This window comes from Cucurbita pepo, chromosome LG01 (assembly GCF_002806865.2).
Source record: "Cucurbita pepo subsp. pepo cultivar mu-cu-16 chromosome LG01, ASM280686v2, whole genome shotgun sequence".
Classification (NCBI taxonomy): Eukaryota; Viridiplantae; Streptophyta; class Magnoliopsida; order Cucurbitales; family Cucurbitaceae; genus Cucurbita; species Cucurbita pepo.
Window position 1 is genome coordinate 15,248,861 of NC_036638.1, and position 15,541 is coordinate 15,264,401.

At 33.3% G+C, this 15,541-nt stretch overlaps 1 protein-coding gene and 1 long non-coding RNA gene across 2 annotated transcripts; one reads left to right on the top strand and one right to left on the bottom strand.

The window, feature by feature from the left end:
* Positions 1-220: 220 nt before the first annotated feature.
* On the bottom strand, positions 221-2,982 carry LOC111789646. The gene is made up of 2 exons (XR_002814369.1): positions 2,616-2,982; positions 221-1,103 (listed from the first exon to the last, which is right to left on the bottom strand). It is a non-coding gene; the product is annotated as an uncharacterized LOC111789646 (long non-coding RNA).
* A 6,666-nt stretch (positions 2,983-9,648) lies between these two features.
* LOC111784825 lies at positions 9,649-12,234 on the top strand. Its single transcript, XM_023665410.1, has 3 exons — positions 9,649-10,733; positions 10,860-10,937; positions 11,094-12,234. The coding sequence occupies exons 1-3, from the start codon at positions 9,990-9,992 to the stop codon at positions 11,106-11,108; spliced, it is 837 nt and encodes a 278-aa protein (XP_023521178.1). The 5' UTR covers positions 9,649-9,989; the 3' UTR covers positions 11,109-12,234.
* The last annotated feature ends 3,307 nt before the right edge of the window (positions 12,235-15,541 follow it).

Genomic DNA, 15,541 nt, shown 5'->3' on the forward strand with positions numbered 1-15,541 from the left:
GAGTACCAATTCTAGGAGTTGAAAACAGACTACATGGCTTGTTTGACATGGAAGCAAACAAGATTGTGATTCAATGAAAACAACTGAGAGAAGTTGCAGCTCATCCACACTGGCTTGTGTAGACCTCAACCAACTCTAACATTTACTTCATGAAGCAGAAGTTTAAAAGGCAGCTAGAAAATCACAGTAAGATTCAAATGGTGGAGTTTGATAACGGGAATGAATGCACATCACAAAGGGTTAATTCCTTTAATGAAAATTTGGGATAGAGAATCAGTTCACTGCTTCATATACTCTACTTCAAAACAGAGTTAGTAAGAGGAAGAACTGGAGTGTTATGGAGATGACAAGAGGTATGTTGCATGAGAAGAACTTATTGAATGAGTTTTGGGTTGAAACAGCAGACACAACAGTCTTTATATGAAGGTGTTTGGTTGTTCCAAGTGTATTGGAGAAGATGACACACTACGAAACTTAGTTTAATACCAAACCAAACCTGATAATTTTGAAGGTGTTTGGTTGTTTGTGCTTTTCAACGAATGGTGGCTTGAGAATATCATAAGTTGATGACAAAATTAATGGGATTCAACATTGAGATTGTGCACAAACCAGGAAAAGAGAATAGGACAGCTGATGGTTTATCAAGACTTCCTCAAACACTAGAATGTACGGAAATTAGTGTGGCTGGAGGTATGAATTTGAAGCTGATTTTAGACCAACAGCAAATTGACCCTACTTCGGTTGCAATGAGAAACAAATTGAACGAGGGAACTGAAGCTCCAGTTGGTTTGCTATAGTCGCTTCCTATTTCCGAACGAATATGGGATGATCTTTCAATGGATTTCGTTGTGGGACTACCCTGGTTTGAATCTTATAATTGCAATTTTCAGAAAGTAAATTTTAAAAAAATTAATCGTTGAGTAGGCATAAAGATCCATACCTGAGTCATCATATCCTTGATTTATTCCATGTGGTCAGACACACAAGGTTGGTGTGTAGGAGAAAGGCACTGGAGATTGGCCATGTCAGCAAGATATTCTTGGGCAAAAGCAGTCACTTAACGTCACTGGATTCTCCTCCAATTCATTTTCCCGTTGAATTATCTGTTAATAGTTAGAATAGCAACCGCAAGGCTAAATGTTAAGAGTAGAAAAATTAAGCAATAACTACATTATACTTGTCACCAAGGCTAAATTATGGGATGATTCATATGTATTGGCTCCAAATTTTCTACAACACAGGAGAAACTAACTCACTCCTTCATCAGAAAATTGTTGCCGTGTCATCCTTTATGCATTTAAAGAACTCTTTCCGAAAAAATTACAAATAAAAACAATAAAGCTAAATCTTTCCAAGAGGAGCACATAAAAAGCTAAACCAAAATGAGTTTAAGTAGAAAGGGAACAAAATTAATAAGAAATTTAGATGAGGATCACGAAGAGCGGTAGGTCCACCTTACAATGATTCTATGAATTGCAGTAGAAACAAATTGCATTGGTAGTAGCATAGCCAGTATTGTTTGTTGTTCTTGGTCATGAAATGCATCTTTAGAGACTTTTCCACAAAACACACATTTGCAATCATTAACTTAGCTTTGACTCCAAGCTGTCTAAGCGTAGCTAAAATGCACAAAAGACCAAAAAATGGCACTTCATCCTAATTGATGCTGCTAATATAATCAGGCTGTTGAGAACCAAAGTTGTATTTTTCCTTCACTATCCTATTGCAACATAGTGCTGCAATAATTTTCCAAGATTCACTCTGCAAAGGTATTCCATACATCTAAAATATTAACTATCTTATATCCCAATAGATCAACGTGTGAACAATACAATATCCCAAAGATGCTCAAATCCTACTTCCCCTCATCCGACCCGAACCAACCAAGGGGCTAGCTGCTCTTTTATCCCCTGCTGTCTCTGACCGACTGCATTAGCACTTGTTGAATTGGTCTTCGACAATAACTTCCTAGTCGTTCAACTAGAAGTAAGAAACTGATTCAACTTATCCGGGGCAACTCAGTCCTTTAACATTCTCTTTCTCTCTTTCTGTCACTTATTTCAAGAGCTCATCTAGACAGATGTTCATCCTTTTCAGAAAACAATTATGAAGAAGTAAAGATTTTCTCACTCAGAAAGTTTATTATAGAGTAATGAGCCTTACAGAACTCCAGAGAAAATGCGTATTTAGCAAATTGTCTACAAGCTTATAGGCTCACAGTTAGCAGCTCACATTCATATCCCCACTCCAAAATCTTTAATTATAAATCAAGCATCGTTGACATCTTTTTTGTGGCACCTAATTCATTCGTACAAGTCAAATCACCACTAAAAAAATGAAAGAGCATCTTCAATTGTTCCAGAATCACAGACTAACTAAATTTTACAGAGCAACGAAGAACTGAGTTACCAGAAACAGTAGTTCGACTACTTCACTGATAGTTAGGCTAAATAAGACAAAAATAAAAACCAAACAGTTCCAGAAAGGTGTAATGTAATATATAACTCCCGGAACCTTAATATCCAGACGCTATTTACAGCCTCGTTATCTAAAAATTGAACGTATCTACAATCAATTGCATATTATAGAGATACTAAATGCAGAAATAGGTAAACCTGTAAACGACATCGAAGTTGACGGCGGTGCGGGCATGGCTAATATGGCTGCTGCGTCATGGAATTGTAGGCATTAAATTCCTCCATCGCCATTCCGACGGAAAATACAATGTTCTCGTTAAGATACCTCCTTCTCCTTCGTCATTTACGACGTAATCTGGGCCGGAATTGGAGGTTCCGCCTTGGATCTGAGGCTGAATTTGCTTTCAACCAAGCTTGTGAGGAATGGAACGACGAGAAGATTTCTTGAGTGGTCATGCAATTGAATTTGGATGAATCTCCACTGCGGAATTAAGTGTAAGTCTTCCCATTTTAGATCCCATCAGCATCAAACAGCTTCCTAAATAGAGCTTAAAAGTTCATTGATCCTAGATCAAACAGCCTCTCTTTGAACCAAGTTACACATCCCCAGCCCACCTCGCATTTGCAACCCATGGCTCACCTATCCTTCGACCCAGACCCACACACTCACATACTCGAACCAACCCAAACTCAAATTGGATCACTGAATCACACCTTGACCCGATATGCCTCAGCCGATTTTGACGTTTTTAGAGGCGTGTGAGGTTAGTATGCTAAATTTAAATTATTTTTTTAGATGAAAATTGGATTATTCGATACCTCGAGGTGAGTTAAGTTCAATAATATTTAGTTCCAACGATAGTAACTCTAGTTTAGGTCAACCAGGCGAGTGGCTTCACTGCTAGTTTGGTTGGATGAATTGCTTGAAGTATAAATGATGCATGCCTTGTGACTCCTGTATGTGTTGTACATCGGATCGTTTATTGTTTGCTTATTATGTTATGATATGTTAGTAACTATAAGATGTGTCACGTTATGGAACATTCATGTTATCACGTTATGAGATTGATGATTGTGTTATGTCACAAAAATATAGTACCATTTTATACACTACATTACGAAATGACATAAAATAATTATGTTATGTATGAAATGCATTTCAAATACATGCATAATTTTAAACTATGGGAACTTCGTGCATATTATATATTCACATACATCAGGATACTTCGTCGTTATGATTAGTACGGCTGCATACACTACGATGTTACGATATGCTATTTATGTACATCATGATACTATGTGCATTCCCTTTCCTCATTGGTATAGCGACAGCATGAGTATACGCTAGTCAAAGGCCATGTCCAGGGAAAATATATACAAGCTCGCCTGAGGTTCGTGTGCGCGTGTATGGGTCGTGTATAGAGTAGTACTACACATCCATTTTTGTCCTGACTAGAAGTTGAGACCAAGACTATGAAATTATGTTTTATGATAGGTTCCAAATATAATTGCATCTGATTGCATTTCCTAAATGCAGTAGTGGAGTCACTTAGTATTTCTTAAAATACTCAAGCTACATGTTATTCTTACTTTTCATGTAAAGACAAAGCACCTCTGCATGGATGATGACGTTGCGATCACGACCATGTGACTAAAGCTAGGGTAGACATATTTATGTTGTCAAAGCCTTATTTATTCTTTTCTTTGTTTTATTTGAATTTCATGTTATTTGTTTTCTATTGTAATTGTTTTAACTATTTTATTATGAATAAATAAGTCCATGGCATCATTTGGAAATGTTTTTTTTTTAAAAAAAAATCTACATTTAGTAATTAAGTCATTGAACAACTGGTTGAAATATAATATTTGAAAAATATATTATAATAATTAGTTATAAAATATATCCTAAATATTTCTAATTATTTAATATTTTCTTTTTATGATTTGATTAATAGTATATTTTATTTTATTCTCAATATTTAATTAGTTTATATTTTCTTTATTTGTAGATATTAGTTGATAGATTGTATTTTATTTAAATCTTAGGAATATACGAGAATACACATCTTCCATCTCAATTTTATTTCTCATTTTTAACACAATTCAAATAGAGTTTACAACTCAACTCAATCCAAGCCTTTATTTTCGAGTTAGGATTAGGTTGTTGGGTTACTTTTTTTTTAGTTATTTAAAAAAAATCTTACGGGTACATAATATATTTTACACCAATAACTAAAATCACATAAAGTTCAAACATCAATTCTTCACAACTCACGGTTACAAACGTTAAATATTGTTAGTTTCATAATAATTTTAAATTAGGGTAGGACTGTAACTCTATTTTAGGGTTGATCGGATTGACCAGACCAAAAAAATGTATCGGATAGAACGTTGCAATATCTCCAACCACAAATGGCTTATCTCGCTCCCACTCACAATTCAGCCAATAAAATATTTAAATCACAACCAATTCACTTATGTTCACAAAAGAAAATGTTCAAATTATTTCTCTATTTCTTATTAATTCTAAATTTCATTGTCTTAAAAAATGATGATAATAATAATAATAACAATCAAATATTTAATAAGCATAAAATACTTCGAGCCTAGGAAGCTCTACTTAGAAGGTTCACCCTAGTGGTGTTGGGCAACCATTGTCTATTCCTAACAATTGCCTTCTCAAGCAAAAACAGTAAACTGTCTACTCGTACACCCTCTTCAAGTTAGAATAGTAAACTACCAGGTCATGGCTCCCCACTAAGCACAGTTGTAGCTACTTCAGTAGTATATTCTCGATGACTATTGAGATTTTTTATGGGTGACAGTTGACCGGTGTAAATCATCAAGTAGACCCAAACACCTCTTGGCTAGTTCACGAATAGAGGTGCGCCCTAATCATCTTTACAAGATACTTAGTCAACCCAATATGTGGAATCCAAAACTAGATTCAAGGACAATAATCACGTAGAACAACGTACATGGTCTAATATACTCATGACATGTATTCTAGAGCACATATACGGGTTCTCAAACCCTAAATCATACATTTATAAACATATATCATGCTCAACATGTTCAAACAAAGGATAGTAAATCAACCTTGGCAGGCTAGAAAACTTATAAACATATTAACTCTATTAGAATTCACAATTATGCCATACAGAAGCTGTAAAATAAGTATTATACCAAACCGTAAGCTATTAAGTGCTCCAGGCTTAAGTATCATGAAACTAGTTTAACTAGGTTTCTAAACAATATCCTAATCATTTGCCCCGGTCCTAATCGACATCTACAAATACTATTTTGAAACTTGTTCCAAGTAGTTACTTACTTATTTGTCGACTTCCCGAGCTTGGTTCGAGTCTTCAAGAATTGAAATTCTCCAAAATTTCTCAATATGCCCTAAATTAAGTCAAAAGAATAAAACTTGTAAAAATGACTCGAATAAATCGAGAAACTAACCGATGACTGAACGATCATCTTCTCAAACTTGTCTTAGTGTCATTCACGGGCTATTATATTTTAGTTAAAATGCACATAGATAAGTGATATGACCATGATTGGTCAAATAGTGATGCATGTGGTAAACTAGCTATAGATTTATGTTTTGATACCTAAAGTTAATAATAATAATAATAATAAAAGAGTAACGACACATATGCCTATATTGAAAGACCATTTCTTGACACTTTTTGGCGTAACATTGACATAGGTACATCTATGATGATGAGTGGTAGCATCAACAAATATAGATATGCATACGCTACACATTTTCGTGACAGTACGTACCTTCAAATTTTCATCTAAAGCGTCTCGACGCTGGTAGAAACTTTTTTGACGTTGTCATTTATATTAGTGACTTTGATAAGTGGAAGTTAGTCCCAAGGCTCTGATACCAAATGATATGGAACAAATCCAAGAGAGAAGTCTGATACTAGTGATAAGGAAATCACTACAAAAGGAATAAGATTCAAATTACCTTGTTGATTGGATATCTCAAGGCAAGAACACTTGTTTGAGATTCGAATCACTCCACAAGCAAGATTGATCTTGTCTAGCTTGAATGATTCTACATGCAACCTAAACTACATAGAATTACAAAGAAACTTAGTCATTGGCTAAAGAAAAGTACAAAGGCTTCTTTTACTCACTACAAGAAATATTGGATACGATAGCTTACGAAAGGAAGAAAGAAAGTCATTTCGATATGTTGGACCTCACGATCCATTAAAGGCTAATCAGGCCCGGCAAACTAGCTGAACTAAACAAAAGAGACCGACAAGAATAGTAGTCACCAAAGTCTCTCGACCAAGAGGCACCCTCCTCAACAAGGACAACCTAACTACGGAGTCAACTTGAAGACTTCCAACTTGGGAAAAAAAACATGTAAACTAAATGATTTCATGTCGACGTTGGTCTTCATAATAAATGGCGCTCATACCTTGAAATTCGACACTACCCTTAATTAGCTCGTGACAAACTTGATTTAATACTAACTTAAACGAAACATGCACAAATCTCATCTTATTTTGCACACCAATACGCATCAAAGAAAACATATTAAAACAAATTCTCTTTTTTATTAGCTAGAAAGAAAGAGCTCTAAACTAAAGTGAATTGACATTTGTTCATCTTCAACGAAGCAAATCCTTATAGACAAAACTCTAACTTGGCTATCTATGTATGTGGGAATTTAAATTTGTTTGTGGAAGCTAAGGATATAATTAATTAGTTAGTATTTTATTTTGTTTATTATCGTTCGAAGTCCATATATGAGCGATCTTCACGTAACAATAATGGTAAAATTTGTTTGATGAGAAAAGAAGATGACATGTAAGACAAGAAAAACTTACACATAGTGGACTTACCGTGAGATCCCACATCGGTTGAAGAGGGGAACGAAACATTCCTTATAAAAGTGTGAAAACCTCTCTCTAGTATACGCGTTTTAAAACTGTGAGGCTGATGATGATACGTAACGGGCCAAGACGAACAACATCTACTAGCGGTGGGTTTGGGGTGTTACATGGCATCAGAGTCAAATATCAGGCGGTGTGTCAACGAGAACGCTGGCCCCCAAGGGGGTAGATTGTGAGATCTCACATCGGTTGGAGAGGAGAATTCCTTGTTGGGCTTCCAAGGGAGGTAGATTGTGAGATCCCACATCGATTTGAGAGGAGAATGAACTATTCCTTATAAGGGTATGAAAATCTCTCCCTATTAAACACGTTTTACAGGTTCAAGTGTACAATATCTACTAGTGGACTCTAAACACTTTTTTTTTTAGATTCTATACCCTTTTTGTCAATAAAAAGAATTATGCATCAACTACTATGCTTAGGTTGGCCTTGAAAGTTGAATAGTTTCTTTATGAAAATGAAATATTATATTACATTATGGTGGGACATATATATATATATATAACTTATAAATGAAGTAGTTAATGGCGGAGGGAATGACGCATATAAACATTTTTTTTTAATATTCTAAAACAAATATTGATATTAAAAAAAATTGGAGAAGCCCTTTCTCCTTCTCTTTTCAAAATAAACTCCATATTATTTATTACCATAAAAAATAATATCATCATATTTAAACTAAGGCAGACAACTAACTTTTTTATTTATTTATTTAATATTTTTAATTATTGAGCTTAACGTTATTTTGAAATTTGAATTTTTATAAATTTGGTTGGAAATATTATTATTAAATTTATTAAAATGTTTAATTTTTTATTAGAAATTATACTTAAAATAAAAATTAATCATTAAAAACTTATTTGAAAAGAATATTTAAATATGTACTATTAAAATATGAAGAAAAAAAATTATATTCGAACTTTTGGCTCGATCTCTAAAAAAAATTGAATAAGAAATTTTGTAGAAATGATGATTGAAACATGTGAGCACCGTTATACGATGAAATATTATTAAATTTATTAAAATGTTTAATTTTTTAAAAAAATTATATTTAAAATGAAAATTATTCATTAAAAACTTATTTGAAAAAGAATATTTTAAATAAAAGTTGGAAGAAAAAATGGGAATGGTTATTATCCAAAAAAATAATTATAATAATAAAAAATTAAGGAATATTTCGAAAAAAAAAAATATTTATGGTTAAGTTTTGGTAATTTCATTTGTAGCGTATAACTTCCTGTATGTTAAGCTTTTAAGTTGGGAATATTTTCCAAATATATTCATGAATATCTCCAAAAATAACTAAAAAATTATATATGAATAAGGAAAGAGAATAATCGATCACGTTTTTTTAGTTAAAAAAATATTTGAGAGTGAGAAATTCAAATTTGAATAAAATTTAAAATCATACCCAACAGTTTTTTTTAAACTTTGCTTCAATTAGCTGGTGACATCAATATTATGTCATCAATGTAATAAACACAATAGAGATCAAAATAATTAATTTTTTTATAAGTTCATATTCTAAAATAAATATTTAAAATTCAAGAAGTTTAAATTAAATAAATGTGTACGACATTTATGGTTATAATTACTACTAAAAATTTGTAAATTCTTTGAGTTGGAAATTTTTTTGGACTAAATTGAAATTTCAGGTTAGTTGGGTTGCCGGAATAAGTTCACAACCCAATCACGAATTGGGTTGTCGGGTTATCTTTTAATTATTTGATAAAGCCTGCTTAATTTATTCACACGATAGTAACTCTATATTTCTCGTTGGTTAAGTTGACCCAACTAAGAAAAATGTTAACAACTAGGATTTTCAGTTTTAAAAAATTCAACCCAACCAAGAAAAAAAAAATTTTAAAAAAAAAAATCTAACGTAGCTCAACCTTTATAGTTTAGATTGTATAGTCCGAATTAATCGAATTCTATCGATGATCATAAGAACACCTCTAATTAATATTAATATTTAAATTATATTTATAAATTTTAAACATAAAATAAATTCTCAAAATGCCCATTAAATTTTTTTTGGTTAACTTGTACCTACAATAATAGATATTAAATTTAATATTATAAATCAGTTAATTTTAGTTTTTTTTTTTTTTAATTATGATTTATTAAATACAACAAATTGAAAGATTTTATTTAGTTTTTTTTTTAAATTTAAAATACAAACTTGAAATGAAAGACAAAAAACTTTTAAATTAACCAAAATATTTTCTTATAAGAAACTAAAAATTTAGAGGGAAACTTATATTTTTTAATATTGGCGGATGATTAAAATAGAAGACAATTTCAGAAGATGAATTGACTGAATTGCCCCTATCTCCGAACGTTAAAACCATCCGCTCCGTTTTTTTCTCTCTCTCAACCGGTATATAAGCTTCGTTTTTTTTTTCCGGCCATATTCTGTGAGAGAGACCAAAGGAACCAGCGACGGGAAAACAGCCCTTAACCACTCTCTCTCTCTACAAGCTCCGATACTTCTCTCTATCTCTGAAATTTCCCCCTTAATATTCCCAGTTGCGGAGTTCTTTAGGAATCCGGCAACTCCTTCTGTAATCGGCTGTTTTGAATCTCTGGTAAATGGTGTGTGTGACGGCCTCTTGAGACGACGAACGGAACTGGTCTCTGGTCTAGGAGAATGCGGTCCGAGAGATCGAAACCTCTTCACAATTTCATGTTGCCGTGTTTGAAGTGGGGGAATCAGAAGCACTTGAGGTGCATGAAGGTAAATTCTAATGGCGTAAACGTTTCCGGCGTGAATCGCCAATCTCACTCCTCGAGATCGGAGGAGTCTACCGAGAGTAGGAGCCGGGAATCAGCATCGGAGATGCGGATGTTCTTGAAGGATTTGGAGATGAGACCGAAGGTTTCGAAATCGAGAATCAAGAAAACTGACGACGATGGGATCGAGGCGGTCAGAGAGAAGCTAATGTTTGATCTGAAGACGGCGGCGGATAAAATGAAAGAGGCGATTCTAAGCAAGGAGGCGGCGGTGGCCGGAGAAGAGGCGGAGGAGAAGAACAATGATTCTGCCAGAATGGAGGAGACGCCGGCGGCTGTTGCGTTGTCGATGGCAGAGGCCAGACCTTGGAATCTGAGGACGAGGAGAGCCGCTTGTAAGGCTCCTAAAGTAGACGGTGGTGGTGGAAGTAAGAATTTGAAGATTGACGAGAAGAAATCAAATTCCAATTCCCCGTTGCGAAGCGACGGTGGCGCCGAGTCGCCCAGGCTGAAAATTGGGCCGGAGAAGAAGAAGAAGAAGGCGAAATTGGTAGTACCGCTCTCGAAGAGAGAGATCGACGAAGATTTCATGGAAATGGTGGGGCTCAGACCACCGAAGCGGCCCAAGAAGAGGACCAGAACCGTACAAAAGCAATTAGATGTAAGTTCCTTCAAATTTCCCTTATTCTTCTTCAAGTTTCGAGCAGTTTTCAAATTGAAGTTCCCTCGATTTCGTTTTTGCTGAGAAATTTGAGAATCGGCCTCTAATCTCTGTACTATTTTACAGACGCTTTTCCCTGGGTTATGGCTGTCGGAGATCACAGCCGATTTGTACAAGGTCCCTGAATTACCTGAAAACAGCAAGGTAAAGGCCCCTTTCGTTCTGTTGTTCAAGATCCTTTTCTAATGTTTATTGTTTAACTAATTTTCCATCCAAGCATAAGCATAAATGATTTGAGGTTCAAATTCTTTCTGGATTCTGATGCTGTAGATTGTTCTTACAATCTCTGGTATTGCACAGGTGATGAAGGTTTAAAGTTCTACTTCTCTGGTCTTTTTCTGATTCCTGTGCCGACTCCAAGAGTAATTCATGAGGCTAATTGGTGATCATTCTCTATTCATTGGGAGTCTGGTATCAACCACTGTTGAATCCCACCCAATAACTCGCGGTGTATGCTCCTCCTCTTCTTTCAAATGCTAATTTTTGTTCATAAATTAATTTGATTTCGCTTTTGCCAGTCGTGGAATAATTCACGAAGAATAGGTTTAGTGGAATTTGGGATTGGATAAAAGGACATTTTCTTCAATGATCTTGAGTAGTGAGTGATACAATGTCTTCAAGAAATGATTTGTGTAGCCATACTGTTATCATGTTGACAATATTGATGCACATTCATGTAGTTAGTTAGTCACTTACAGAATAGATTGGATCAACTTCTGTGAGAAATGTCAAAATGATTGTGTTAATAAGAGATAGATTCATCATTTATTGTTTCAGTAGAATGCCTTCTTTTTAGCTCTAGGAAGCAACTTTCTTCTTGCACTATCATCATAGTTTGAAGATTTGGTATCCTTTTACTTCCGGGATTAGTGTCTTTTGTTCTGAAATTGTGGCAACCTAAACCCAAGCTTACCTTTGTCTAGTTTTTACAAACAATGAGACCTAAGGACTGAAACCCATCTGCTGGATTTACCTAAATCGACCTACGGATGGTAGTTAGTCAAAGCTCTAGTAGGTAACAACTCCCTTCTTCTTCTGATAACAAAGAGCTCCCCCGTCCTCCCTAACCGCTGCTGCTTGTGCTCTGGTGTATTGAAAGCAACAATCCGGGGTGGTAGATAAGAAGAGCAGTGTTGAGTTCAAGTTGGGTGTACTTCAATCAAAATTTGGTGTATTTGATTGAGCTTCTGAAAGTGTTAGTTTCTGAGGGTGTGTGTGTTTTACTTAGAAAAAGGGGTTAGGAGGAAACTTGTTTTGTTGTTTTCCTAATTATTACCCAAAAACAATAGAAGAAAAGATAAAAAGTACAAATTGTTGAGAATGAAAGGAGGATATGAAGGGCAATTGGTCTCTCATTTGAAGGTAGTTTGAATAAGATAAAACGATTAGGTAGCCACTAAACATTTTTAAACTATGAATGGAAAAAGACACTAATTTTAAATCTTTTAGTCTATTTGTACTTTTTTTTTTCTTTCCTTTTTCGTTTCTATTTTTATTTTAATGGATGGGTGCCAGAGTTAAAAAGAGTGTAAAAAGGAGACGATTTTAAATGCAGTTTATAGACAATTTTATCAGATTATTCTCTGTTATCAATTATTTTATAGCCATGCGACTTTTATTGATATTTATTAATTAACATGTGTATAGAATGGTCGAATGTAATATTGAGCATTTAATATTTAAGAAAATTTATCCACCACAATTTCAACCTCATTAAATAAGAGAGTTTAGAAATAATTCGCCAACTGTCTAAATTGTACTCTGTCAAGTCTTGCCGTGTGATTGTGCAACCCTTGCAACCTCAAGTAAGTTAACCAACTAGAATTTGAGTCGATGTAGGTACGGGTGATTGTATGCTTCCAGCCTCCCTGCTAGAAAATATTTCAGAAAATGGGAACAAATAAAGTTTTAGAAAACGCTTGGAAATCAATTTTAAAAAAGTAATGTTGTAGACTAACAAGTACATAAGCAACAGATTTTGTTAGTGTATAACTCGTGTCTAGAATGTTACTAAAGGTTATGTATTTTTTTTTTTTTCCGAGGATCTCAAGTGAAATTTGGACCCTACAAAACCAAATTTTGTTGGGAAATTGAAAAGGGATTTGGAAAGGGGTTTAGTAGATCCTAATCAAACCATCAATCAAGTAGTTACCAATAAAATAAAGAAGAAAAAGAAGAGCAAAATGTTGGTTTTGTCTAAACTACATGATTTGTTTGAAAATGGTCCAAATGAGAAGAAAAAGTTGCTCAAACCTTTTAATGATGTTTTGCTCCACTATGTGATCATTTTAGGCTTAATTTCATGAATAATGTTGTTTCAATAAATAAATAAATAAATAAAATTTACACATTTGGGGTAGTTTTGAACCAAATCATTGGGTATGATTCACATTTGTGAGATATTAAGTGGGGACTAGTTAACCAATATCTAATAGTGAACTTGTTTAAAGTTACAATAATCTGTATGACATGGTTGTAGCTAGTAGAGATATGAGGTTAATTCCTTCCTGATTATGTTGTTAGGTTATACCGTAGAGACTATTAAAGAGTCTAGTTAACCTTTGATAGTGAAATATTTAGGTAGATAGGATCTGCATCTGTATTAGATGAGTTAGATGATACGAGGGTTGTACCCTAGATGCATGTGGTTGATATCACTTACATTTAGGGTACAACCGCCATATCTATATACTGTAGACCCTTTAGATTATTAATGTAATCTTGAACATGTGAGGTGGATGATATGGGGGTTGTACCCTAGATGCACGTGGTTGATATACAAGAGAATCATGTTCAAGTAATAACCTAAAGGGTCTATAATATATAGATAAGGTTGGATGGATGTCTTATCCTGTTAACATTATTGATACGACCTACTTTATAATTATTACAAATAATCATTCGTGTGGAGATATGTGAGTGGAGATATCTTATACAATGAGTTTGTATAAAATTGAACAAATAAATATTAATCTCTCTTTATAATTTGAGAAGATTAATATGTTAGAAGATAATTATATGTAACTCGATCGTTAATCTTGAGTGAATTATGAGCTCCTGCTTGTGAGGGCTTATCCTTTGATTTTCATGGATAAGAATGACTCTTCTAGCCGATTCAATATGCCTACCATTTCGAAAACTTGACCAAACAGGGAGCTGGAAACATAATATCACAAGATGAAATTCACTAATTTTCATATAAGGTAAGTAAATGAGTTGTTCTTCTAAGTGCTGATTTTAGAACTTGAACAATGGAGCTCCACCTCTCATTAGCCTGAGGGACTTGGTTTACAATTGAATCATAAACAAATTATTCATCAGAGAATCAGTAATACTTAATGTGAAAGATGTAATTAAGAGTAGAATGAACTTTTGACCCGTAATTATGAATAACTTGTGAAAAAATGACTTGCTTGTAATCATAGTATCATTGGACATAACTTGTCCTATAATGCACAAAAGTGCAACTATAAGTCCACCGTGGTGTGACATATACTTAATGAATGAAAATTGACTAATTTAAAAGTTTAATTAATGAAATTTTGAATCATTAGAACTTATAATCTATCGATCCCTTCCTTACTCACCATAACATTAAAAGGTTCAATTTAATGAAAATGAGAAAATAGATCTAATTTAAAATGCTTAAACTAATATTTAGTATATTAGATATTAAATAAATAGAGAAAAATATATATAATTTGAACAAAAGAAAATATAAAGGTTCAAATTAATATTTAATATATTAGATATATTAAAATATAAAAATATATTTATTATTTTTGATATATTAACCTAAAATAAAAATATATATTTAAAATTTGAATAGAATCAAATTAATTAAATATATATTAATAACATTTAAATATGATTGAAATAAAATATTATATTCTACCCTAAAAAATAGGACCCAATATATATAACAATCCTACATTTTCATATAATCAGAGTTGCTACTAACGTCTCATGCTCATTTATAATGTAGAAATATAACTCTTACATTAACATCATTTGTAACGTAAACTTCGAAAATCGCTTAAAATAACTTCTTCTCTAAAACAGGTTGTGGGTTTTTTTCTGCCAATTGGGGTCCTCCCTTCACCACCCCCATGAGGATGGTCCACAAGGTTCATAACTACTACTCTTACTACAAGACGCTTACCTAACCAACATTTAGATCCGGCTGTACCCAAACTTTTTTGGTTTACTCCAGCATTCCCCACTTGTCCGACTGTTGCTGAGCAATTTTTGGATTAGGAATGTTTTTATTCATATTATTGATAATTGATCCTTTACTTTCAAGAGGACCAAGACTATTGATTGATTTACTTAGTCTAGACCTGTATTCTAACTTCCCGTTAGGCAACCTCGAATTTTTTTCTTTTCTTTTGATTTTGTTTATCCGGGTCTTGGTTCTATATATTTTTCTTGATTTTGTTAACAATGTTATGACCTTCTCTGATTTTATGTATTTTTTATTCCCTATTTTACTTATACTAATTGATTCTTCTTTCAAAATCTTTCTTGGTCTTATCAGTATTTTCTTTGTTAAACTTTTTATTTTACTCTATTTTTGTTTTGCTTTTGTTCTGTTAAGAGGTACGGTTGACAATTTTCAATGGATGGATTTTCCTACAATTTTTTTTTTTAATTCTATATTTTTGTCATTTCCAACGGATTTAGATTTTTATCTAAAATCTAAATAATTGCAAAATTAAAAGAAAGAGATATAAGATAACTTTTCTATC

Bases quoted from the DNA above. Each gene is read 5' to 3' on its own strand.
- LOC111784825 (XM_023665410.1), top strand. From the start codon at position 9,990: ATGCGGTCCGAGAGATCGAAACCTCTTCACAATTTCATGTTGCCGTGT. The intron at 10,734-10,859 runs GTAAGTTCCTTC...ACTATTTTACAG, and splicing joins CCGTACAAAAGCAATTAGAT to ACGCTTTTCCCTGGGTTATG.